The sequence below is a fragment of the Pecten maximus genome, chromosome 10 (genome assembly GCF_902652985.1).
Source record: "Pecten maximus chromosome 10, xPecMax1.1, whole genome shotgun sequence".
In the NCBI taxonomy this organism is placed as follows: domain Eukaryota; kingdom Metazoa; phylum Mollusca; class Bivalvia; order Pectinida; family Pectinidae; genus Pecten; species Pecten maximus.
The window spans coordinates 32,259,213-32,285,887 of record NC_047024.1 but is presented as its reverse complement, the minus strand read 5'-3'; the positions used below and the strand labels follow the sequence as shown (position 1 = coordinate 32,285,887).

Here is a 26,675-nt window from a genome sequence, read left to right as displayed (position 1 = left end):
TAAAACATGAAGTCATATCGAATGCAGATATATGTCATTTATAGAAGATGATAGCTTATTCACATGTCGATTGGCAAGGATTGTTTACTTTTGTCCAAATTGTTTCGCCGGTGCCGTGCCTATTACCTGGCTTTTTCGCGTGTCTGGTGTTTATATAAAGGATTTTGAGTGGTTGTATCCAGGATAATTAAAATTAATGTGTAGATTGTTTCGTTAAAACACTTATTTCCTGTTTCGTTAAAACACTTATTTCCTATTGCTATTATTCAATAGGCCTAACGTCACGTTTCATTTTCTTTTGGGTGTGTTTATACCGGTGACACGGAGAAAACGAGGAAAGCGAAACAGATGAGGAAGAGACCGACCACAAGCCCCTGTGCTCACAAGTGCTTAATTCATGCAGGATGGAATGCTACGATTAGTCGGGCTGAGGGCCACAATCCAGGTCCAAGCGGAAGCCAACCATTGGATTGCAACATTGTTGATCCACCTGAAGGTCAACCATTAGAGGGCCACATTGTTATCCCCACTAGAAGTCAACCATTAGAGGGCCACATTGTTATCCCCACTGGAAGTCAGCCATTGGAAGGCCACATTGTTGGTCCCACTGGAAGTCAACCATTGGAAGGCCACATTGTTTTCCATACAAGAAGTCAGCCATTGGAAGGCCACACTGTTTTCCATACAAGAAGTCAGCCATTGGAAGGCCACATTGTTTTCCATACAAGAAGTAAGCCATTGGAAGGCCACATTGTTTTCCATACAAGAAGTAAGCCATTGCAAGGCCACATTGTTTTCCATACAAGAAGTCAGCCATTGCAAGGCCACATCGTTTTCCATACAAGAAGTAAGCCATTGGAAGGCCACATTGTTTTCCATACAAGAAGTCAGCCATTGGAATGCCACATTGTTTTCCATACAAGAAGTCAGCCATTGCAAGGCCACATTGTTTTCCATACAAGAAGTCAGCCATTGGATGGCCACATTGTTTTCCATACAAGAAGTCAGCCATTGGAAGGCCACATTGTTTTCCATACAAGAAGTCAGCCATTGGAAGGCCACATTGTTTTCCCCACTTGAAGTCAGCCATTGGAAGGCCACATTGTTTTCCCCACTTGAAGTCAGCCATTGGATGGCCACATTGTTTTCCATACAAGAAGTCAGCCATTGGAATGCCACATTGTTTTCCATACAAGAAGTCAGCCATTGGAAGGCCACATTGTTTTCCCCACTTGAAGTCAGCCATTGGAAGGCCACAGTTCCCACTAGAGGTCAACTATTGGAAGGCCATTTTGCTGTTCCATCAAGCAACACACACTTTACCTTCTGCTTTTTGCGTCAATTGTAGCTACGATACTTCGCTAAGATGTAGGTGCCAAGTACGTGCAGTGCATATCGACATATGAACGGTTTGTCGACAATCACAATTTTCCCGAAATTGGGTCTTTTCATTTAGCCGATGGAGTTCCTAACCTTGATTATACATTGGGTGTGTTGAGTGACGAAGCGAGTACCTGTGGTTATTGTCGAAATCAAGCGAGAAAATAAAAAGTAACAGTAACTTAGATACATATTTATCTGTTTTTGTTTTGTTTTTGCTTTTTGTTTCCCTTTTTTCACTGGATCAATTAACATTGCTCCGTGAATACTTTTTCATGGCGGCTGTGAATAGCAGTAGCTATATACATATCTTTCGAAGTGCGCTTACGGGATATTTAGATAACTGCTGCTATTCATAGCCGCCATGAAAATGAAAAAAAAAATCCATTCAATTCATATGTTTACATTTAGGGTGATTTGGAAAAAAACACATAAAAACAGAGTAATTTTTATTTTATTCTTTTTAACTTTTGATAACTATATACGAAAAGATGTCCAATTAATAGAACATCTGGTGATCCCGCCAATGCGCCATCGTTTATCGTGTCAATTCGAAACGATCTTTTTGTTTTTTATTTCGCGTCAGATACAGTCATTCTTGTAAAATTAGAAATTCTTTTCATGTGAATAGATGACAAAAAAATCGGAAATGAAACGGGACTATTTTTTTCAGGTTTATTATTAATATTTAACTGTGTTAATGTGTGGGAAATCAGCAAGTGAAGCGATGTTTTCATACTGTATTCATGGTGTTTTCATGGTATAAATGTTTGTTGTTTTCACTTGGTATGTTCCTAGAATGAATCAACACTTAGAATGCAAATACATTGTGTATAGAGATATGTATATCGCCTCAAACGTCCATACCCTATCAAAAGGGTTAGTGAAATCAGAATGTCTGTTGTTTAAACTTTTCAATTTATTACATCTTCATGGAGTCGGGCTATACATCTATATAGTTAATGCTACGAAAAACGTTTACTGTTTAAACATATTTTATTTGAAAATATTCCAAAGCAATTTGACACAAGTTGTACAACTTATAAACGTCTTTTTCGATAAACATGCATACATTGGTATTTACAAATGGCAGCATATGTGATATGATATAAAGATATGTATATATAAAGAGCAACATTAATACTTAAGATGACAATACGCAGTTTCATATGCCATACCAGTACCCACAATTACATCAAGTTTATTGAAATCTATTAAGCAAATAAGTTCAATTAACATGACTCAGTTATTAAAGTGAATATCATACACAACATAGGTCTACACAGTAACAAGTCAAATACTGGTATATTACTAAAGTTAGCAGTATATTTGCTTATTGTGATGGGGTTCATCATCCTTGCAAAGCCATTCCAGACAAAGACGACAAGTGTTACGATAGAGGTAAGACCTACCTTGGTCTCCTCAGTGTCCCCCACAGAGGACACGGACACGCACATGTTACATTGTACGTGCATTGGGCGGTTGAACTGTTTGGTTTACCGCCCCCTGAACAACCTTAGTTATTTTGAGGCGGGTCTCTTTGTAGTAGTTGGTGACTATCTCACTGAACGAAATCTAAAAAAAGGAGTCAGACAATTCAAACTGGATTGAAACTGCTGTGTTTTAAAAGATTCCTTTAACACATTTAATGAATTCCCGGTAAGTAAAACATGCAATATTAAATTATGTTAATGTATTCAAACGTGTGGCGTGCAGGTGTGTCGGATAACTGCTCAGACAATAATGTAGGCCTAATATTCACTATTCGCTTTTGTTTATTTCAGTGTTTGACTTTTGTCCTGGTCGAGGTGCTTTATTTTTCGACTGATATCATGATATAAAGTTGTGTTGAATGAGTTGGAGAGTACTTAAGTAAACTCCTGATTACTGATATTCCTAAAACTGTTATAGACAATTAAATTTTACTTTTGTAGTGAACTGTGATGCATGTCATGATCACCGAATCACTCATAAGTCGATCGATTGAAATCGTATTCCAGTCTAAGGAGGCATCTAAACCCCTATATATTCGACGAACGGGATTATTGTTCCGCCTCGCGGCATTCCAGCTAAATTGTTTTAGCTCGTCTCTCCGAAGAATAGGGAGAGCTAAATGTTTTCTTATATAAATATTTAAGAATTTTCATGTGAACAAAAATACTTAAGTTTCCCAGTGGTGCAGTTGTTCAAAGGCATTAACACATCACTTTATAATTGTATTAGGATACTGGTATTTGACATAGGGTCTCTGTGGGGTTATACTATCCTCTTTTGGAGTCCAACTGAATTTTAATTCATTTATTTATTGATATATTTATTTTTGTATCTATTTTTTTTGGTTTTTGACATATTTTGGACTCAGAATTTTTATGTGAACGTTTTTGTACGGTGATCATGAGTGTTGCCAGGTTTAACAAATCACTACCAAGGTACTGCTCCCGGACCGGAGTCAACCTCAGATAATTTTGAAGAAAAAAAACCTGCTTAATGACATATTTTGGACTTCGACTTGGATCAAATATCCACGATGTGTTCTATTTGGATGTAAAATGTAGGCCTATAACAGAGACCTATATACTAAATATAGGTCTCTGCCTATAATAAAGTCAAATTGAATATCGAATTCTAGATATATCTACATGATTTATGAAAACATAATTCCGTAGTAAAATAAATAGAGAAAAATAAGCAAATAAACCTAAAATACGGAGCATTATTTTATTGCTATCTATAAGGGGGGTATTTGCACAGTTTCGTGTATTTAGGCCTAGAGTGGCCAAAAGGTCTGTAAGTGGAGGACGATTACCCGCCAACTGACGACACAGCGTTGTGACAAATGTTTTCATTGGTTATTGTAATACTGCATCTAAATATATTAGCCAATCAATGCTCAGATAACTGTTCGGTCTCTTCCACCATATTTCCCTCGTGTTCAGTACACTGAAAGGGTAAGACTGTTTTTTTCTGATTATTACAATAATGTCATGTTTGTCTGAACGTAATCTTCCATTTAGATATCAGATACATATTATTTTACATGTTTATCGTGGTCATTCGACAAATGACCCGTGTTTTCACTGTTATACCGGAGATCGCAATACACATGTATGTAAATGGTGTCGTGAATGATGGATGGTGCGAGAAAAGAATGCGACAAGAATAGCGACTTGGTTCAAACTGACACATTTTTATCTGTGAACGAATCTAGTGTTGCATGAAATCTTGTTTATGAGTACATTTACGATAGTTAAAAGGAAAGCTAATGTTTCCATAATGAAGTGTACTGTACAGTGACGTAATAATGGTCGACACTGCAAGACAATATTGTTTCGGTGTTCACAATACCGTTGCATACGACGCCGCAAGTTTCTAAAACCAGAACGCGAACATTAGTCATCAAGCATGTATAAAACTAGGTGTCAAATAATTATGTCCAAAACATTGATAAAGTCATGATACGAATCGTTCATGTAAGATTCACTGTGAAATGGACATCGCCTAACACACACACCCCTCCTGCCCCCTCCTCTCACACACACACACACACACACTCACTCACCACACACACATGCATTCGACATACTGAGTGAAGTCTACAATAGGTTAAGAGAGACGTACCAAAAGAAATGCTAATGCGAGACTTAAGCTTTCATATAAGCGCTTTTTATATCGGTTCAAGTCCTAACAGTAACAGCAAGCATTGATTAAATTACAAACACCTCTACATCAGCATTGATGCCCAATGTGAAAAATGTTAGTATTCATGTTTCAAGCTGAAAGTGGGGTTGCATCTTGCTTATAATTATTGATCGCATTACATTTTTTCCAGGTAAACTAAAGAATACCATCATGGCTGATGCAGAAGGGTAAGCTGGATTCATACATACTTTTGTATCAAATGGATTTTACATTTTTAGCCACTTTTCTTGTAATTCAGTAAAATCTACATGGAAGATCTATGTGAATGAGAATAAATATTTTGATAGTGTTAGAATCTAAAACAAAGAACTGACAAAGAAATCATTGTCTTTCATTTGCGACATGAAAATGAATTCTGTTTTAATTGACTGATTTCAAAAAATCTTTGGGGTTTCTTTTTACAGAAAAGCAACTGAGGCTGTTGAGGATGTTGATGAAGTAGAAGAAGTTGAAGAGGAGGAAGGTGGAGGTAAGGGGACAATGCGTCTACAAACTTAGTCTTTAAAGCTAGATTTGTTTTGTTTTTCTATTGCTTTACATCCCAGCGACAGTCTTTTAGAGCAAAACAACAGTGGACAAAGGCGTGTAACCCTGTTAAATACTAGCCGCAATATGCCGTTCGATTAGAATGAACTTCTCATTAGGTTTATCTGTTCAGTATATAAGACTAGTAATCCAGAGATTCTGGGTCTGGTCCATAACGGAGGCAAAATCAAAAACACAAAATAAATTATTAAAAGTCTCATCCTTACAAACATAAAATTGTAAACTTGAACATTCAGGGAACTTTTCGACTTCAAGAGGCAATTCTAACATTTAGTTATGTATATATGTACTCTCAAATTGCTCCTTATGTGAAATGAAATTGTTGTTACAGATGTTGTTAATGTCTCGCCTCCTGGACTGGTAGGTCTATTGAAGAGTCCTCAGGTTCTGGCAGCTGTACAGGAAAGACTAGACTTTCTTCAAGGTGCACCCTCAGGCTACATTCAAAGGTATAATACAAAATGAATGAGACACCGTAAACTTGTTCCTAAATGGAAAAGCCTCTTGTAGTTATAAGTGTCTGCTTATCCTCCCTCCCTATAGGTATACTTTGTAGATTGTCCTTTTGTGATAACAGAAACAACCAAGGAAAGAGGTTAAATAGCTAAAATCAACATATCAGATAATAAAAGTTCACAGCACTGTTTCAATTGCCTATTAAATTTGCACACCCTTCTGAACAGGCATATGAGAGATGTTATCATTTAATTATCTGCCTGAAGGTACTAGATTTGATATACTTCAGCAAGGTCATAACAGTATTTCTTTCTGCTTGTTATACTTTAGACTAGTCATTTAATAAGTATGCTATTGTTGTTTTGTTAATTTTAGTTTACCCAAATCAGTTAAACGTAGAATCAAAGCCTTAAAGAAACTGCAATTTGAAGCAGCCAAGATAGAGGCAGAGTTCTACAAAGAGGTGCATGACCTGGAATGCAAATATGCATCGCTGTACACACCACTCTTTGATAAGGTAGGTAACAGCAAAGTTAAAATGTGATATAAATTGTTTAGGAATAAAACTGACATTGGTTATTAAGTGTTTAGTTAAGTTAATTGTCTAACTGAAATGTAAAGTTACCATGGTTATTATTACAATACTAAAAATGCAATGCTGTAGAATAAAATGTGTATCTGATACTCGAGTATACAAAAGTTCTTGCTCAAATCTGTACTTAAAGTTTTTGTTTGATTACAGAGGAAAGATGTTGTGACTGCAGCAAAGGAACCAACAGATGAAGAATGTGACTGGCCCAGTGATGACGAAAAGGAAGAGAAAGATGATGTAAAATTAGCTGTTAGTTCCTCCATACACTTGGGCCATGCAGGGATAATTTTGGGCGAGATTTGGGACTTTTTACTTGTGTTTTTGCTTAAATTCTTGTTCAAATTTTCAGAATTCGCTATTTTACATAGGAAGATCCCGTTCAATTTCTTCAAAAATCCTGAAATTTTTACAAAACATTCATGACCCAGAATTATCCTTGACTATGCATACAGGATGGTCCTTGTTTAAAGTGATAAGGGGGCAATGCGATTTTTACCATTTCAGCCCCTTTCGAATTCAATACATTGGCAATGTTGTACCCTGTATCTTGTACCAAGCTACTATCTGTCGCCGTAGAGATGCACATCTCCTAGATAGTGGCAATGGTCACAATACAATGTTCATGACAATGTATAAAACCTATAGGAAAATTCATTATGATAAGGAAGATTGTCCAAATACTTGTCATACCCCTTAGAAATCAGAAAGAAATATGAATAGATATCAGAAATCTCGTAAATCTCATGTTTATCCTAGGATAATAGTAGACACTGTGTATCAAGCTTGACCTGTATTTAAAGTTAAATGAAAACAATAATATTTGTTCTTCCACAGGAAGATGTTAAGAACAAAATCAAAATAGATGATGCTGAAAAAGCAGAGGAGAAAACAGACAGTAAGTTTTCTTTTACAATTAGTATGTTGGTTATTTGTACTTTGTAATTTCAGTCAGTTAATTCATCTGATGCTTTCACAAAACATGCCGATTTGGATTTAAAATGACCTATTAACAAAAATTTGTGAATTTTTAGATGAAGGTGCCGACGTCAAAGGAATTCCTGGTTTCTGGTTAACGGTGTTCAAAAATGTAGAGATGCTTTCTGAGATGATTCAGGTAAATTTCCAATGTTATTATTAAAATTAATTATTATTGCCATATATACTACTAACATATATGATCAGACACATTCTTTAGCTGGGAAGCAATCAATACTTATGGCTGGTTGACAATGTTCATGTTACCAGTTATTAGCTCCCTAATGAGGGGGGGGGGGGGGGGGGGGGGGGGGGAGTCTATGGATGGGCTTCCTTCCCGTCCATCTGTCTTTGTCTGTCAGTCCATTCACTCAGTTTTCTGCACTTTTCTCAGCCATGCTTCGAGGTATGTTGGTGAAAGTTTGTGACATCAGTATGAGTAGCTTCAGATCAAGCTTCAGGGGTTTTGGGTCTGGGTCATTGTTACTATTGTTAGGTGGGGTCAGAAAGGGACATGTATTGCCTTAGCAGTGCCAATCATGATTTTTGTTTATCAAATGTGTTATAGTTATATATTTACATTTGCTCCGCATTTCCCCCATTGACACAATGCTACGAGGCAGTTGCCACCATACGCCTATCACACCCAGTCCCTCCGGCTATAACACCCAGTGGGTCATGTGACATTTAAAAAGGCGGGTTTTTTTTGTGTTGGTTAAGTTTTTTTTCAAGGTTGACGAAAATGGTAAGACAATGTAAATATAAGTATTGAACATTGGTTTTAATGTTGTTATAGTCGATATGGCAGCAAGATGTATGGTGGGCAAATGGCATGGGAACCCTAACGTTCCCATGCCATTTGCCCACCATACATCTTGCTGCCATATCGACTATAACAACATTAAAACCACTACATTGCTTAAATATTTACGGTGAGAGAGAGAATGAATGTCTTCCTATTTGAGAACTCCTGTATTGTGACGGGGTTGATCCTCAGTTCCGTCAGCCTAGGCTACTGGTTGGCAGCCTTGTGCATAAAAGTTACTGAGGCTAAGGGAGGGGGTATCTGTTCTTTTTTTGCCATCCATTAACAAATATTTCTGTGAAAACACACTCAAAATGTGAATTGCAATACCCTAATTTCAGGTGATTTACACTTAATTCAAGATATTTATAAAAAAAAAAAATAATAATAATAAGTTGTGAACAACTCATTTCTGCTGACCTTTAAAGCCCTGATCATGGAACAATTAAACTAGATTTTAACTTTCACTTACTAAGTTACTGATGGAATAACATTTCACCTACAGCATTGTAGGTCTGGTACCATGATATTGTGATTTTTAGGTCACTTGAGACAAAGTCTAGTGACCTATTCTAATCCCCTTTTGTCCGTCGTCGTCCGTCGTGCGTCGTCCGTCCGTAAACAATTTACATTTTCGACTTCTTCTCCAAAACCCCTAAACCAAATTCCATGAAATTTGGCAGGAAGCTTCTATGGCTAAAGGTCAACCAAAATTGTAAATTATACGGTCCCCACCCCCCAGGGGCCTGAGGGGCGGGGCTAAAAAGGGTCAAATTGACTAAAACTTCAAAAATCTTCTTCTCTACTCTCAGATATGGTGGAATCAAACACTCTTCATAGATGGAAGGGTCTTAAGGTGCTTTACCAAAATTGTAAATTTCATGACCCAGGGGTCTCACGTTTGCCCCTGGGGAGGGGGTAAACTTTACTATAGTTTATATAGGGAAATCACATTTTTGACTTTTATTTGTTTGATTTGTATTGGAATTCATTCTAATTTGGTAAACATTGTCAGCATGGGATGACAGTTTGATGGCATGCACATGTTGGCCCTGACTGACCCCCAGGGGCTAATGGGCAGGGCTAAAAAGGGCCAAATTGACTGAAATTTCAAAAATCTTCTTCTCAAGACCAAAATAAGGTGGAATCAAATACTCTTTATAGTTGGAAGGGTCTTAAGGTGCTTTACTAAAATTTTGAATTTCATGACCCTGGGGTCTCAAGTTTGCCCCTGGGGAGGGGGTAAACTTTACTATATTTTATATAGGGAAATCACATTTTTGACTATAATATGTTTGATTTTTATTGGAATTCATTCTAATTTGGTTAACATTATCAGCTTGGGATGGCAGTTTGAGGGTATGCACATGTTGGCCCTGACTGACCCATAGGGGCTAATGGGTGGGGCCAAAAAGGGTCAAATTGACTGAAATTTCAAAAATCTTCTTTTCAGACCAAAATAAGATAGAATCAAATACTGTTTATAGATGGAAGGGTCTTAAGGCGCTTTACTAAAATTGTGAATTTCATGACCCTGGGGTCGCACATTTACCCCTTGGGAGGGGGTAAATTTTACTATAGTTTATATAGGGAAATCATGTTTTTGAATGATTTGTTTGATTTCTATTGCAATTCATTCTAACTTGGTAAACATTTTCAGCATGGGATGAAAGTTTGATAATATGCAAATGTTGGCCCTGACTGACCCCTAGGGGCTTATGGGCGGGGCCAAAAATGGTCAATTTAATTAACTGAAATATTTCAAATCTCAGGTGACCGTTAAGGCCCATGGGCCTCTTGTTGTGTTTGTTCCAATTAGTAACTGTTTGAATTTAATTTTACAATAGGATCATGATGAACCAATTCTAAACTGTCTACAGGATGTTAAAGTTAAATTTTCTGAAGTAGAATCAACTATGGTGAGTATATTCCTTTGTGATTTGCATATCTGCGTTTAGTCCACAATTTATATTAATGTGTCCTTTTCAACTGTGTTGCTGAAAACAATCACACTAGTTATAACTTTTTGAGATTTTTTTTCTTATTTGAAAGCTACCGAAGCTTCAAAATGATAATAAGATTCTGGATTGAAAATAATGTGCTATGAAAATTGTCCTTCACTTTGGCTTATAGGTTCATTAATATGCTCTTTGTTTCTTATTGCAGGGATTTGTTCTGGAATTTTATTTTGAAACAAATGACTTTTTCACAAACACTGTTTTAACTAAACACTATACAATGAAATCTGAGCCAGATGAAACGGATCCATTCTCTTTCGAGGGCCCAGAGATTGTGAAATGTGAAGGGTTAGTATTTTAGTATACATATTTACACTATACTACAGTCGAATCTGCCCAAACGACCATCTCTATTTAGCGACCCTCTGTTCTAAGCGACCATTTCAATTCCTCCCGAGCGTTTTCGCTATATATTTTTACTCTATTAAGCGACCCTCTCTTTACGCGACCAGCGACCACAATTTTTGGTTCCCGTGATAAAAATAACTCTCCAATAAGCGACCAGAAGTCTCCAAAATGCCTTACATAACCATTTTCGCCTTAATAACACCCAAGTATTTTTACTTTTCGTGCAAAAGGACGGGAGATGAGGCGAAGTGACCGTCTGGAATTCTGACGATTTTCAGACGTTTTATATACGATATATCAATTTTCATGCGAAATATAACAATGAAGGAATACATAAACAGTTAACTTACTGTTAAATCGTGATTTGTTATCTTTTTGAGACATTAAAACAGATATTTGCCAGTGAAAAACTCGCCGTTTTTAAAGTAGGAAATGCAGGAACGTAAATAATAATCGGAGCGGAAATCCAGACCAAGATTACCGGAATTAAAAAAAAATATATAAATAATTTGAAAGTAATCTAATTAACCAATGAAATATATTTCTCATGTTAAAACGATGTATTTTGCCATGCTGAAAGAATTTCAAAAAATACATATAGTGATGAAAAATTAGCACAGTAATAATTATTAAAAAAAAATACACAAAAAAAAAAAAAAAAAAAATTGTTTTATTCAAAGTGGTGGTTCATTTTTCATATCTATTATAAATCATTATTGCCAATTTATAAAGCGAATAAAAAGCTTGTGAACATTTATTAAATTTAAGATACCATCTCTATTAAGAGACAACTCTCCATTAAGAGACCGTTTTTCAACTTCCCTTGAGTGGTCGCTTAATACAGATTCGACTGTATCTGTATACATATAATGAAACAAGTTTAGGATATTTTGGGTTTGTCTAATTCTGTTTCCACTAGTGATGGGACGATGATCAGATATAATTGATTAATCATTTAACATCAACTTATCCGATAATAATAATTTTTCATTTGGTTCATATTCACACCATAGTATTATGAAATCAAGTTCTATACCTGCTTAGATTTTGAAGATTATCAGTCAATGGTAATAAAGGACGGAAGGTTCTATTTTACAACCTGTACATGTAATATCCATACACTATATACTCTAAAATGATGGTGTATATTGATGCAATTCCATGTACAATTTGTTTTTATTATTACAGTTGTCAAATAGATTGGAAAAAGGGCAAAAATGTAACTGTGAAAACCATTAAAAAGAAACAAAAACACAAAGGACGGGGTACAACACGGACAGTCACAAAAACAGTACAGAATGATTCATTCTTCAACTTCTTCTCACCTCCCACAGGTTTGTATTGGTTGATCTGGGACGTCTTGTTTAATATTCATGTTGCTTGTCAGTTTTACAACCAAGATATCAATTTTATATATACACTCTGAAGCAAAACTGCCTGTAAAAAGGTCATCTTTCATAGAATCTTGCATCAGAATAATTAATTTAATTCAGGACTAATAACATTAAAGGGTTGTTTGGTCCCGAAAACCAAGGATTGCCCAAATAGTACAGATTTAAATTTTAAAATTCACTAAATTATCATTTAAATGAATATATGTATTACAGTAATGTTTATTTTGTAAATTGTTCCTCTATCAATTAAAGAAAATGTAGAAAAGAGTAAATTAGAACAATACTTGCTTGTTTCATAGTTGAATTCTGTATGCAGGTCTTTTGCAGCAATTATTTCTATAAATGAATATTGAAATCAGTTAAGTAACATTTGTTTTACTATAATGTATGCGAATAACTCTAGAAAAAAATTGTGTATTAATCTAATTTAAAGACAATGTTATGATAGTTTGTATTTGTTTTACTTTAAGCAAAAGATAATTTTGCAGTCTGTGAAATTACACAACTGTAAACATTTTAATGGATAAAATGAAGACTAAAACTACACAAGTCTTTATAGTTATTATAACTAGAGTCTTTTGTCTTTCAGTACCGGAAGGAGAGGAAGAAGATATGGTAAGTGTTACCATTAGACTAGAGTGTTTAAGACAATTCAAACCAATCTAACCCTGGAGCATACTAGCCGCAATATACTGCTCGGCTAGAGAGAATTTCTTTTTAGCTCAGTTGAGCGGAAGGCCAGAAAGACAGGTCCTGGGTTTGATCCCTAGTGGTACAGGCAATTATGTAATTGATTTTATCACGCTCTCTGTTACACATAATTAATGTGATATATTAGAAAGAATGATTTTCAGTCATAAAAGTCTGGCATCACCAGGGAAAAGGTTACTTGTTTGGCCAACTAACTTCCACTGTGCAAAGCTCTCGCAGGGCTAACTTGTTACTCCTTGGTGAAAATGGAGTATGTTAGGAGTGAAAAAAATTATCTGTATTTGTAAACAGATCTCTGGAACATTGTAGAATGTGTTACTCTGAAAATGTTGCATTGTTTCTTAGCAATTTTATGTAATGTGATATACAAGAATCTCATTTTGGCATAGGATGGGTCTTGAAGTATTGACGAGTTCGTTAAAATCGTGCCAAGAGCTAAACTTTTAAATGTGTTCAAATCTATTACCAGGATGAAGATCTGGAAGCACTCTTAGCAGCAGACTTTGAAATTGGTCACTTTATACGTGACCGCATTGTGCCTCGGGCTGTTTTATACTTCACTGGGGAAGCTTTAGAAAATGATGATGATGTGAGTATCGGGTGATGCATGAATTCCGATTTTAATAGACTACAATTATATATGTATGTAGGTGTGCAAACATTCAACTATGTTTAATATATCAGTTAACTACAAATTTATATTAATTGCTAAAAATCTTAAAATACTCATGCATAAGAAAAAAATTAAGTTATTTGTAGTAGTAAATGTTTTAGTTTTATCTGCAAAGTGAATTAAAAAATCACAACTTCTTTCATGTGCAGTGGGACCTTAAAACATCAGAAGTATGTTATTTCCATGATGGCTTTTTCCAAAATTAATTGTGTGAGAGGTGTTGGAAGGATACTATAATATGTTTTTTTCTACACCGACACATAATCAGTGTTGAAACCTGCATTTCTCAATATATTGGACCTTAACACTGGTGTAGCTCTGAGAAAGTTTCCTTTCAATCCTCCCATAAAACTAATGGTGGAATAAGCCTTGACAATATGTTGGTTGACCTTTTTCTGGGTTGGAGGGAGGGCAGCATGGCTTCATTGATTGTTATTTGTTAGTCTAGACCTTAGAACTTTCTCTATTTCCTGTAGATTAGCAAGTTTTTTCTTGTCTGTTGTAAAACGTTAAAGGGAGGTAGGGGGGAAGGTTATGAAAAACATCCCTATGTATCGTTTGTAAATATTAGCTGTGTGAAAATACAGCTGAAGTTTGTTATTTGATTTAATTAGCAGATTTCTTATTTTATAGGTCAGCATATAGTGTTAATGGATATTGTTCAAATGATTTTAGGGATATTGAGCAGTTAAGGATTTTAAGGATATTTATCACTTGAGGGTTGTGTTTGACATAGTAATCAATTGTTTCAACAGGAGTATTATGGTATAATACAATTCTCTTAATTTTTTTGGTCTCTTTGAAACTTGCTTTTTATTATAATCATGGTATGAAGCTATGTTTCCCTGACAAGAATTTTTATTCGACTATTTTTGCAAAAGTTATTCCCCTTCGTTTGTTTCAGTATTTCATTCTTGTCCAGAAACAAAATTATTGCTCTTTGTTTATTTCAGTATTTCATTTTGAGACCTCTTTTAACATTTTTCTACTGAACTCTTTTAAAACTTGGTATTCATTTTAATCATGATATGAAGGTGTGTATCCCTGAAAAAACTTTTTTGATTTTAATATTTTTGCAAATGTTATTGCCTTTTGGAATTTTTTGTCCGGAGATTTCCTACATTTTCCAACTGATTTTTTTGGAACTTGGAATGCATTATATAGGCAGAATTTAAAGTTATGTTTACTTGAAGGTTGAAACTTGGTAGGCTTTATAATCATGATATCAAGTTGTATTTAATGAGCTGGGAGACTTTCGTATACTTATTTTCCTCAAACCATTTGAAAATTGACTTTGTAATGAATGAGATTTATGGCATGCCAGTTAGCCACTCTTAAGGTGATGCAAATCTTACTTTAATGCAAGATAGTTCATTAAACAGTATGCAAATCTTACTTTAATGCAAGATAGTTCATTACACAGTATGGCATTCGGTGGGCCTATATTGTTATGCCATGTGAGACTGGTTGGGATATAGTTTTTAGAGATATTGTGCAGTCGAGGGTTTTAATGATGATGATCAGTCTTGAGGTTTAAGGGACCATTGAGCAGTCAAGGTTTGTAAGGATATTAATCAGTTAAGGTTTTTTTTCTTCTTTTCTTTTTAAAATTTTTTTTTTTTTGGCATTGGCAATCAAAAGTTTTTGGTATGTTATTAGAGACACTTTAAGTCAGGGGTTTTAGGGTCTTTAAGGATTTTTATTCAGGGTTAGTCAACACTATGACCTTGACATTGTTGTCAGAACATATCTGTGATCTTTTGAGGTTTTCTGAAGTTTTATGTCGACTGAATCAGTGTTGGGTCATATGTTTTGCCTTAAAGTTTCTGTGATCTTTAAGATGAAAATATCTGCTTAATATCCTTAGCTTGAAATCAGAGCTTACGATGGCTTGGAAATAAAAGTTTGAGATCACTAATATTTCATCTGCTGACACATCCATGAATTCTGGCACATCTTTAAATGAGCCTGGCTGTTAATAGGACAAAATAAAACAATAAACCAACACATCCATGACTGAATAATTCTTGAAAGAACAATTTCATGAATTTTCGCATTTCTAGTCTACTTCAAGCATTTGATTTATTTGGGTTCCTTAAATTCGCTATTTAATCAAAGGTTAGAAAATGTCTTGTTTGGCATTTGATGAAACACTGGGACTGGGAAACTCTCTCTAGTAAGTTGTATTTGGATGATAACCATAATGTTGAAAAACAGATCCTCGGTGAAAGCCAAGAAAAATAGTTAAGAATTCGACTGTTACTCATCACTTTATTCCAAAACTACAGTATTCCTTTAGATGTATTGTGTTTAGTTGTTGTTGTGGATATTTTCTTCTGATCTGTGTGTGAATTTTGTTTTGTTTTCAGTTTGATGAGGAAGGAGAGGAAGAGGTAATTCACTTAATACTACAATCAAAATTAATTTTCAATCTTACAATAACAGTGGAAAAAATTAATTGACAAGAACTCTCTTTTTTTTCATGAGCATAGACAAATTTGATTTTATATTCACATTTACTTTAATACTAAAACTGTAAATAATTTAAAATTTGTTCGGTTCTAACATCTAGTTGGTATAACTGTTAATTGATTAATTAAAAGACTTTTCCAAGTGTATATATTTCAAAATGTGTTTGATAATTTATGTACATGTTCTGAATTACTGGCCTTAGATTATCTGTCATTTCTCCAAATATAAGATCTGACCATGATGTCTTCCTTTCGGAGTTTCCTGGCTTTATGTAACAACTGTTTATGTTTGCATGATTCTTTCCTGACAGTTCTCCCATTCCTTTCTGTTGTCGGTGATGCTGATACTTACAAAACTTGGGTGGGGGACCTTCCAATGGAGATTAGTTCAAAGTTTCATAATTGTCATGCTAAATGCACATTTCTTTAATTCAAATGTAATATTTTAGCTTTTTCACTTTCTTTCCAGTATAAATACAAAGAATAAATTATTGTTAACAGTGCAAATAAATCAAAAGTTGATATTTTTTCTATAGCAGTACATACTGTATTGAAAAAGCTTTACTTTAATATTAAACTTTTCCAATTTGAAATCCATATTGAGTGTGAAAAATAAAGTGTACCTATGTTGATATGACAGCAGGACCATGCCTGGTGAAAAAATCCATCATTAGGGGTTGCGATAGCTCAGTCAGTTAAGAGCGTCTGCCATGTAACCTCGGATGAAGATCCCAGGTTTGTGGTTCGACGCTCCCTAATTGTGTCCGTTTGCGGTTCTCTGGAAGCTGAGAAATGGGCCAGTCTGTGCTGTCTGGTTGTTTCTTTGGGAAAGACACTTTACTCTAACTGCTCTGGAACCCATGCAACAGGCCTCTCGTTTGTTGTTCAGTGAGGTAGACACCAACTACTACAATGAGACGCTGCCTTAAAATGGCACTGACTGTTCACAGGGCAATAAACCAAGCAATCAAACACACACACAAACCATTCTTTAAGCTGAATTTGTTTTGACAGTAGAATTACCAACAAACATTATTTCATTGCTCTGAAATAAACCACCAACTTGACTTTGATGCAGAGGTTTAATATTATAGGGTAAATATGGTATGGTCAATCATGCTGTTGAAACAGCCCAATCATTTTCTGTAATGTTGTAGCAACACAGCATGCTTTGTCTAAAAGCTTCCAAGATATTGACAAGTAGTATAATATTCTTTGTTTGAAATCTTAGGGAGATGGAAAAGTAGTGTAATATTCTTTGCCTCAACACTTAGAGAAATGGACAAGTGGTATAACAATCTTCATGATGTATAAGTTTTTGTGTACAATTCATATTACATGTGAATTGAAATTGATCCTTCAATTCTCTATTAAGGTATAAAATCGATATTGAAAAGGTCTGATCTTCTCAATTCCTTATATTTAGTGATCTGGTACGGTGCTAAAATCATTCCCTTACTCCTTAGGTTAGTCACTGTTGAAAAACTGCATGACTGCTCATTTTAGTTGCTTCGAATGACGAATGCATAGTCTCATGGCTTTTGATGAAAGATGCTGATGTTCAGGGTATTCTCCCCATCTATAGAACTTGTATTAAAAGCATTCCCCCATCCCTGAGATTAATGTTTAGAGCATTTACCCCTCTCATCCCCTGAAACTGGTGTTCATTCCTCACCCCATCCCTGAACATTGTTTTTACCTGACTACCTTTTGTCTCTGTAGGACGGAGAAGATGGAGAATATGATGAGGATGCAGACCCTGATTACAATCCACAGGTAAATTGATGTGACCTCTCTTGTCATATGCACATGCTTCCGTGCATGTGCATTACGTACACACAGGTAAATTGATAAAAACTATTACGGCTCTGGATGCTTGTTCTCCGCATGGTGAATGGTGTAATTGATGTAGACGGAGCCTCCTTGGTTGGTAATATCTGATATCATTATGGCTGGAATGGCAGAATTCTCTAACTTCTAAGAACAATAGTTTCTACAAAAAGATTTGTATCCTGTGCTGTTATAATTCAGTTACTGTCCAATTTTACTATTTTTCTCTCTTTTTGTTTAATATCGATCTTGACAAGTTTCTTGATATAGGGGTTTTGCAAATATACAAAAAAAGAAGTGATTTATTCTAAACATTATGTTGTGATACATATTAGATGAAGTCTGTCTACATAAGTTGGATATTCCTGGATAATGAAATTCTCTCAAATATTAAATTATGGCTATATATGTAGATTATTAGGACAGGCTACAGGCAATAAATTGATTATTAATGCCTGTCCAATGTGTCATAAAGAATTAGTAAAATATGTATGTCGGTATTTAGTACAATTGAGTTAAACATAGATTGTGAAGAGAGAAGCTCATTACACACTAGCATATAAAGATATTAATGGGGAAATTGTTTTGCTTATGTCACAAGCTAGTTAATGTCTAAAAATATACTGAGCAGATTAATTTCTTAAAGTTTACCATACACTGAACCTAGATGATACTCGTAATGTCTTAATTTATGAATCTGTTCACCCTAACATGTCACCATTCAAGTCCCTCTTGTTAACCTCATAATGGTTTGGTTATACTTGATCAAGATCTATGTGAGACCTTTATCATTTTGTTTTGTTTTGTATTTTCAAATGCACAACTAAACTCTCAGCTGATTTGAAATAAACACACGTTTACTGCAGTTTATATAGAAACAAATAATTCTGCTCAAATTATATAAATACTAGGTGTTGACTTTAAGTTCACTTTTTCCACTCAACCTTAAAAAGATATGATCGAATGTCGAATGAGAATTATTACCAACCTTATGAGAATTGGTCTACATCACTGGATTTCCTCCACTGTGTTGTATGTGTATTCTGCATGGGGAGAATAGGATAGCACCAATATTATTCTGTACAATTTGATCTACCTTCACAAAATGGCCAAATCATATATATATATCCAGTACCATAATCTGGGCATATCTGGTTGGTGAACACACGATGGCGCTTTTCAGAATAGCTTAAGTATGACCAAACATCCAATTGTTTTTCAGAATACATGTTAATAATTTATTTAAATGCAGTGACATTCTTAAATGAAATCGTCCATATTCGTGAATTCTATTATATTGAAAAACAGGTGTAAAATATTGAAATGTTCTTAGCAAGTAGTAGGTTAGGTACAGGGGATGGAGTAATTATGATCAAGACATAAAATTGAAATTGTTTATGTAATACTGAAATTGTATATGTAATTGATAATCTTGATAACACATACAACTTCTCAAAAATTATTCAGTTTTTACAAAATCTCTCGCTGGATACAAAAAATCTTACTGTTTGTTAGGCCGGAAAAGTATTTCGCTTGTGTGTAGGCTTTCAACCAAGCTTTTTTATAATCTTAATGTATCTGTATCGATCTGTTGTAATCTTTTAGCCCATTGATTTACTCAAATTTTTTCAGCGCCCCCAGTGGGAGTGTGATTTACAGAGTGTTCATTCTGTGACTCCAGAGAGCTGGAGTAAACCATGTTCATTTGCATTTTCGGTTTGTTCAAACTCTTGCCATGAACCTTTAGAGTTTCATATTCTCAAAAACTCCTTTATAAATCCGAGTGTCTCTCCAACTCTGTCAATTTCAAAACCTCAAGGTCATGTTAAAAAAGAGGGGGGTTGTCAAATTATTGTGTTTAAAGAATCTCGTCTTATACAGTGTAACATTAAAGCCTGGTAGACACCTAACAGCTAATTGAAAAAATGAAATCTTTATGAAATAAGATTCTTATATGAATTGGATATAGTTAATGAACATTTCTTAATCAATTAGGTAAATTTACTGCTTAAATAATCCATTGCATGTATACAACTTTACATGAAACGGGTGGAGACAGTTCAATTTAAACATCAAAATAAAAGGTTTTGCTGCTTTTACATTTGAAGCAAAATGATTTCCTTCCCTAATTTAAAATCTGTTCTGCAAAAAATTAAATTTCACTAGTAAAGTACTTAGGCAATCATTATTGATTTGTCAAAATTGGCATTTTTTGTTTAAAAAAAAAAATTGTCTGTCTTGAAATGTTCGGAAATGTGTTCCAATTTCAATTTGCATGAATAAATGTTCAGAAATGATAAGCTAAAATGTGATCCCTCTCTATTTGAGGTTTATACTTGAGGCTTTGAAACAAGACTTTAAAAACAAGTAGAAAGAATAGTTTAACCCATTTTCTGTACAAATGCACCAAATTCTGATAAAAAAAAAACACCCAACACAGAAATTCCTATGGACCTTGCAGGAGTAGTCCCCCCTCATCCACAATTAAAATCTAATTTCTTTCCTTTAGCAGTGTGTACTTACATATTAAAAAATAACCAGAGAAATAATAGCCAGTGTCTTTATACTGACCACTGAGAATCTAAATATAATGCAGATGAATATGATTGGATTAAAAAGCCAAACAAAATAACATAAAACAGAAGATAATTTATGTTTATATACTTCCTATATGGACATAGAATGTGGAGATATTGCTCGATGCATATTTTGTCTATTTTGGAAAGAAGAAAAAAATTGAAAAGCCTCTGCTTTGATTTAAATTTGGTTTGGTGCAGAATTAACAACTTTTATTCTGCTGTACAAAACATTTAAAAAAGATTACTGTAGGGCTTCCTTACCCTTGTGTTAATAATTTTTTTTTGCTGGTCTCCAGCAAATTGCTTGAAGGCCATCAGATTTTGTTAGGGTTTGTAGGGTACAGTGTGTCCTGTAGGGTTTCCCGTTCAACTGTATTGACAGTTCATTGATGCGTTACAATGATTGACGTGATCTTGTTTTTCGGTCCTGTTGATGTTAATGAGTACTGCTGGCTCCCCTAACAATCCCTGCATGAATGTGTCCATTCAGCGTGTGCATTGACCTTGTAATTGTCAGCCATATCTGTATTGTGTGAATAATGAAATCTGTACAAATGAATGAATTTAGAGACGCTTGCAACATAAAGTGGAGTATTAATTGGTCTGCTATTAATCATAAGACTCGACAAGATTAAGTTTTAAAAAAAAATCATCTTTTTTTCCCTCACCGAGTTTTATGTAATTGAAGAACCATATTATATGGGAGACTCTCTTATCAGAAATATCCTGAAATAGGTATTTCAATTTTGTGAAATCGTTTAACCGTGAACACATTGAAATATTACATCATTCCGTTGATTAGAATCTGCAATGTCATATTCCTTCCACAAGTGTTGAAAACAAATTTATCAAATAACGTTTGTACTATTTCCTTGCAGAGTGATTCTCAAAAACCGGAGGAATGCAAACAACAGTGATTTTGAAAAGGTGCGAGCATAAAAATATATAAGTTATCAACAAAATCAATTCCAGGATGTGTGAGATAAATTTTCTGCAAGTATTGGAAGACAACAATGACAAGAGAAAAATAAATTCAAATGAAAAAAAAAGACTGATGCAAGATTGCCAGATTTGAAGAACCGGCAATAACTTTTGTTATAGTGCTGATCAACCTTCACCTCAGCTGTGTTTTACCTTGGCTAGTGATGACCTTTTTTTTTCCTTTTTTTTTTTCGTGTGTGTTTTAGGCTGGCATACCAGCTAATTGTGCTGTCATCCTCCAAGACCCGCCTTGCCTCATATAAAAGCATATTCATGTCCCCCATAGCTGTTTACTTTGTGTTTATTTAAAAACTTTTGTCCCATTTCAATCACATTCTTTTCTGATGGCAGTAAAATCATTGTGTTACTTTCTCTATTTACCTATTTTTATCAGTTATGGACACAGAGAGGCAGTTTTATTTTAAAAGATTTATTATGGGAAGCCTGCGGAGGCATAGCAAATTTGGGGAAACTTGAAAAAGTCAGAGTGATTGTTAAAAAATAAAGAAATTGATCATGAACTACCTGATGTATATGTGATATGGTATTTTGAATGTATTTTGTTTAAATAGTTGCAATATGTCGAGATAATATTGAAGACTTTAAATATACAACTGGAATATTGGTGTATAGATCTTAATGTAAATCATGTATTTTCCTACATAACTCAACAACTACATGTTACATTGGTAATTATTGTGCATAAGATAATATTGCATTATTTTTGTGAAGATTTTGTTGTATTGTTTCACATGGAAGTTTGTGCCCATTTCTATGTATTGGTGTGACAAAAGTATTATGGAATGAAAGGCTTGAAACACATTTTTAAGTGCGGTTTGACATATAGAAGAAACAGATCTTATATATTTAAATTACATGTCTTGTTGCTAATTTCATTTCACCCTTGTTATTAATAAAGTACGTCCACAACTGATGAAGTATCTGGGCTTTTCCAATTAAATTGTATAGGAAGATTTTGAGCTTAATCCCTGAAACCAGACATCATTCATCAGCTGGATATTTAATATTAAATTTGTTCTGCGATCAATGATAGTGTGTGTATCCGATTTATCACAAAACTTCTTTCGATAATGACTGGCTGTTGATATAAAAGTTTGGAATATATATAAAATCTGCATGTTTCTATGAAATTCTTTACCTTGTCTAAGCGATTTTGAAATAATGCTAAACTGGTTGTTGTCTTTTTATACAAATAACTAGAATAACCCTCAATAACATTTATATGTTTAATGTTCATACAACATAAAATACAGCAAATTATTTTTTTATTTTTTTTAGTAAGTTGATTTAGGATTTCAATATGTAAGTTTGAAATGTTTAATTCAGGAAAGATTTAATTTGAAAAGAAGCCCAGCCACCACTTGCCTTAATGTTTTGTTCACTTTAGGCTCTCATAACTCTCCTATCAATATATAAATATGACCATATAACTGTCACTTGATCAGTTGTCTGCATCCATTTTGTACAGTAAACTACTAGCATATCCCATGGATACATGCAAGATTTCTGCTTTGCCGCATTTCAGTTGTCTTTATACAATTCATTTTATACATAGATGATCATAAGAACAAAAAATTCTGTGTCGTATCTTGTCATTTTCATTTACAGGTTTTTCGCTCAGTAAATTGACAGGAAAACCAGTAGATATCTTCTACCTATAACAGATTGTGTTTCACCAGTAAATATTTAGCTGTATTCCTGGTGTAGTGTAGACTATAATTTATGCTAGTCTGCTGTTTAGTTTTAAAGTAACAAGTCTGAACGATGAGCATTCTTGGATAAGAGAATTGGAATGCTGAATTGAACGCTTTAAAATGTGTGGTGCTGTGTTTGTTTTTCACTTTAAATTACAAAAGTTTCATTTGAAGAAATCAAAGAAATTTGTAAATTGTATGTGATGAAATTAGGATTCTTCACGTACTGGCTTCTATGTCGTCATTTTAGATGAATGTTCATGTAAAAAAAATTGAGATTCTCATTAATAGTATTTAATACTTTTTGTAATTATTTTCTGGCAGATAGTTGTACCCATTCGATTTGAGTCTGATCCAGAATTTTTTTTCAAACTTCATTAGTAGGTTTTCCTTGGTCCCTAGTTGTGGTCATTTGATTTTGAGACTGATCCAGAAACAAAATGGCCACCAAATTGCAAGCAGCCATCTTTATTTTTGACAGTTGAAGTTTGGTATCGCTATTTCTTTTTCACAGAAAGTTCTTTACCTCTCTCTCAGATTTCATATGTAGGTTTTCCTTGTTGTCAGATGATTAAAAGGAAAATGAGAAATAAAGGAAAAGTAGAGAAAAGATCGGTCTTAAATACAATCAATCAAGATTATTTAACGAGGGGCACCAAGATCCCACTGGGATTTCTTGTATTTGTTATTTCAGATAAGATAATTAAATAAAGCTCATATTGTGAGTGTAGGTCCCCATCCAGATGGATGATTTATACTTAAGAGGAGAGTCGAATATATATAATAATTGATTAAGAGTTCCGCAGTGAAATAGGGATAGAAACGGATCTGAAGGAGGAGGAGCAAATGAAGAAGCAACCGTCCAAAACACTGAAAACAAGTGCTGCACTGGTGATCATAAGGACAAGAAATACACCAGCCATTTCTGAATACCAACGAAAACGTTACCATGGAATTCTTATGAGATCAAACCTTTGTGTCTATGTATCGATACAAATACATTTAAAGGTATTAACAAAATGGCAGACTTTGGTCCTAACCCTCCTGGAACAAAATGCAAGGTGCCCACATGTGACCATTTTGAAATTGACATTTAAAGTATGTTATTTGCTATTTCTGAGAAATTAATTTATTCATAGATCGTTCCTGAATTTCAGAAGTAGATTCCTCTAGTGTGAGTTGAAGCTGTTAACCTTATTTCTCAGAGCTCTTGATGGATCTTTCAGATTTTATATCCAGGTTCACCATATTTGCAAATGATGAACATGAGGAAGAGAAACGATTAGACTTATGGTCATTTGATGATGGGCTCCATGGTCCCTCTAGGATCTCGTTAATTCTTTGAAATCGCACAGATATTGAAGCCATCTTTCATAATTATGGTATAATGTGTATGTTGTGATACTTTTAAGTGGTAAAATGTATTGATATTTGTAAACGGAAACTGCAAAGGACAAAGATACACTAAACGTGACCGGGACCAGTAAGCTTTGTACTCTGTGGTCAAGATTTACAATATTAGACATTTACAGATCTGAAAGATCAACGTCCCTTAAACGATAACTGCAATTAGGATTCCTCAACTGTACAGTATACAACAGTAGATCAGTGTTTGAAAAAAAACTGTGAGAAAAATAATTACAATCAAGGCGCACTTATGGGCAGTTATCAAAGGATCCTGTTAATTAAAAGCCTGTTTTATTTCAGCTTATTGATGATTGAGTTCTTTAGTTTGAGTATTTTTTTTATATGGATAAAAAGGGCATTCGTTACAAGTTGATTAAGGAATAAAGGACTGGATATCTAAAGCATAATATCTGCATTGTAATTACTTGCAACAAAATCAGTTTGTTGTATCCAGAAATTTACAAATAATTTTTCAAGTATTAACACAAATTAGGACAGGCCGGTGGTATAGTTTGTCATTTAATTTTGAATATTAAATACCACACATCTGGTAGTTGAAGCATGTGGCCTGCAGCTTAGATTTGTAGAGATCTACAGCTACCTAACACTGAAAATGGCAAGTTTGTAGCATAATGTCTTTTTTTTTTTTCTTTAATGATTATTTCAGATAATCAAGTACATGGTTTTGGCTGGCAATAGGATTTGTTTGTAGAAATGTCTCGGACAACAAACCTGTGTTCATGTGAAGAATTATGATTTAAATCGTGCCGATAACAAAAGGTTAACGGTTAGTTGTAGACAAACTCTCATGATCTGCATATATCCAGAAGCAAAGGTTCGGTTTATTTTCAGAAGGGAGGTTAAATGATAACAAAAAGACCTGGTGTTAAAATTTGATGACATATTCATCTTTATTGTGTAAAGATTCCGTAACCACCTTACATGTCATGTGTAGTATAAAGTATGCTTACAATATAGTTTTGTCTGTTCAGTAACAACAGTATCTTTGGAAGTGATGACTTGGTCATTTACTTTTTTTTCACCTGTACTTCATTGGAATGTGATTTAAATAAAGGTACTTATATAACAACTGTTCAGTATCTTTGGAGATTATGACTTGGACAACATTTTTTTTTTTTTTTCACTCGGACTTTAATGAGATGTGATTTAATTTAACCAATGTACTTCATGTAGATATACGATTGTAATGTATTGTGTCATCATTCTCATTAGCATTTTTGTACTTATATTATTAACAAGTAAATCATCAGGGAATACGAGTCATTTGTGACAAGGAAAGTCTCCAGTCTAACATAAACATGTATTGTAGTGGTAATTGCCATTTGTTAGAAGCCCTATGGAGTGTAGGCATTGAAAACATACATTTTACCTGACTGATTGGTGAAGACAATGACAAATCGAAGTTATACCTTCAATTAATTTTCTCATTACATGAAAAGATTTCTATCTACAACAACTTTGTATCATTATCAAACACTACTTGCCCACTTGGCCCTAAATTATGCTGCTCCAAGTTGGAACATTTACACCAACACATGAAACCTAGCAATAGGTGGTAAACAAGCAACTAACTAATTTACAATTAAAAATTGGAACCTGTTTATTTTGAAAATGGTCCCAGCAATATCATTTGATTACTTTTCAACGTAATGAAGATAAACATGCTCACAGCTTTCAGGATTTTTCTATCACAAAGGTATTTTGTTTTTGCTTGATAATGTTTCTAAACTGTTTAGATGTACAGTTGTAGTAGGCAAGAGGGCACTATACAATTAATAATGTATATAATATTGCCGACGAGCAATAAAGTCAATGAAATGCTTGTTTTAAATCAGTGTTCAAATATAGCATGTTATATACACTGGAATCTTGTTGTGTTGCTTAGTAATGTCTGGCCGTTATCAGTTGGATGATGACAAGTTATTATGTATACAACTATTTAATGTTTTGAAAAGAAAATCAGATAAGTTGTTTACTGAATTTGATATTTGGGATAGGATGATTTTCGGGTACAATGTTGTGAATTGTATCACTTCAGGTTTCTGGCCATTATTAAAATATCAAAACACTCGTA

At 34.3% G+C, this 26,675-nt stretch overlaps 2 protein-coding genes across 4 annotated transcripts; one reads left to right on the top strand and one right to left on the bottom strand.

The window, feature by feature from the left end:
* Positions 1 to 543: 543 nt before the first annotated feature.
* LOC117336638 lies at positions 544 to 1,191 on the bottom strand. Its single transcript, XM_033897250.1, has one exon. It carries the CDS (start codon positions 1,189 to 1,191, stop codon positions 544 to 546), a length of 648 nt encoding a protein of 215 aa, XP_033753141.1.
* A 3,089-nt stretch (positions 1,192 to 4,280) lies between these two features.
* LOC117336814 (nucleosome assembly protein 1-like 1) lies at positions 4,281 to 26,675 on the top strand. Of its 3 annotated transcripts, none has more exons than XR_004534657.1 (16): positions 4,281 to 4,328; positions 5,210 to 5,246; positions 5,484 to 5,548; positions 5,957 to 6,074; positions 6,457 to 6,598; positions 6,824 to 6,922; positions 7,508 to 7,568; positions 7,705 to 7,787; positions 10,301 to 10,372; positions 10,620 to 10,759; positions 12,008 to 12,153; positions 12,803 to 12,828; positions 13,394 to 13,513; positions 15,967 to 15,990; positions 17,791 to 17,910; positions 21,356 to 26,675. XR_004534657.1 is itself a non-coding variant. In XM_033897469.1 (16 exons), exons 2-16 carry the CDS (start codon positions 5,230 to 5,232, stop codon positions 21,392 to 21,394), a joined length of 1,194 nt encoding a protein of 397 aa, XP_033753360.1. In that variant the 5' UTR covers positions 4,281 to 4,328; positions 5,210 to 5,229; the 3' UTR covers positions 21,395 to 26,675. The 3 variants fall into 3 exon arrangements, 2 of the variants coding, with proteins under 2 accessions (XP_033753360.1, XP_033753359.1); XM_033897469.1 differs by having other exon boundaries at positions 6,824 to 6,910; positions 17,791 to 17,844; XM_033897468.1 differs by having other exon boundaries at positions 17,791 to 17,844.

Bases quoted from the DNA above. Each gene is read 5' to 3' on its own strand.
- LOC117336638 (XM_033897250.1), bottom strand. From the start codon at position 1,191: ATGGAAAACAATGTGGCATTCCAATGGCTGACTTCTTGTATGGAAAAC.
- LOC117336814 (XM_033897468.1), top strand. The intron at 6,075-6,456 runs GTATAATACAAA...TGTTAATTTTAG, and splicing joins CCCTCAGGCTACATTCAAAG to TTTACCCAAATCAGTTAAAC. The intron at 10,760-12,007 runs GTTAGTATTTTA...TTATTATTACAG, and splicing joins GAGATTGTGAAATGTGAAGG to TTGTCAAATAGATTGGAAAA.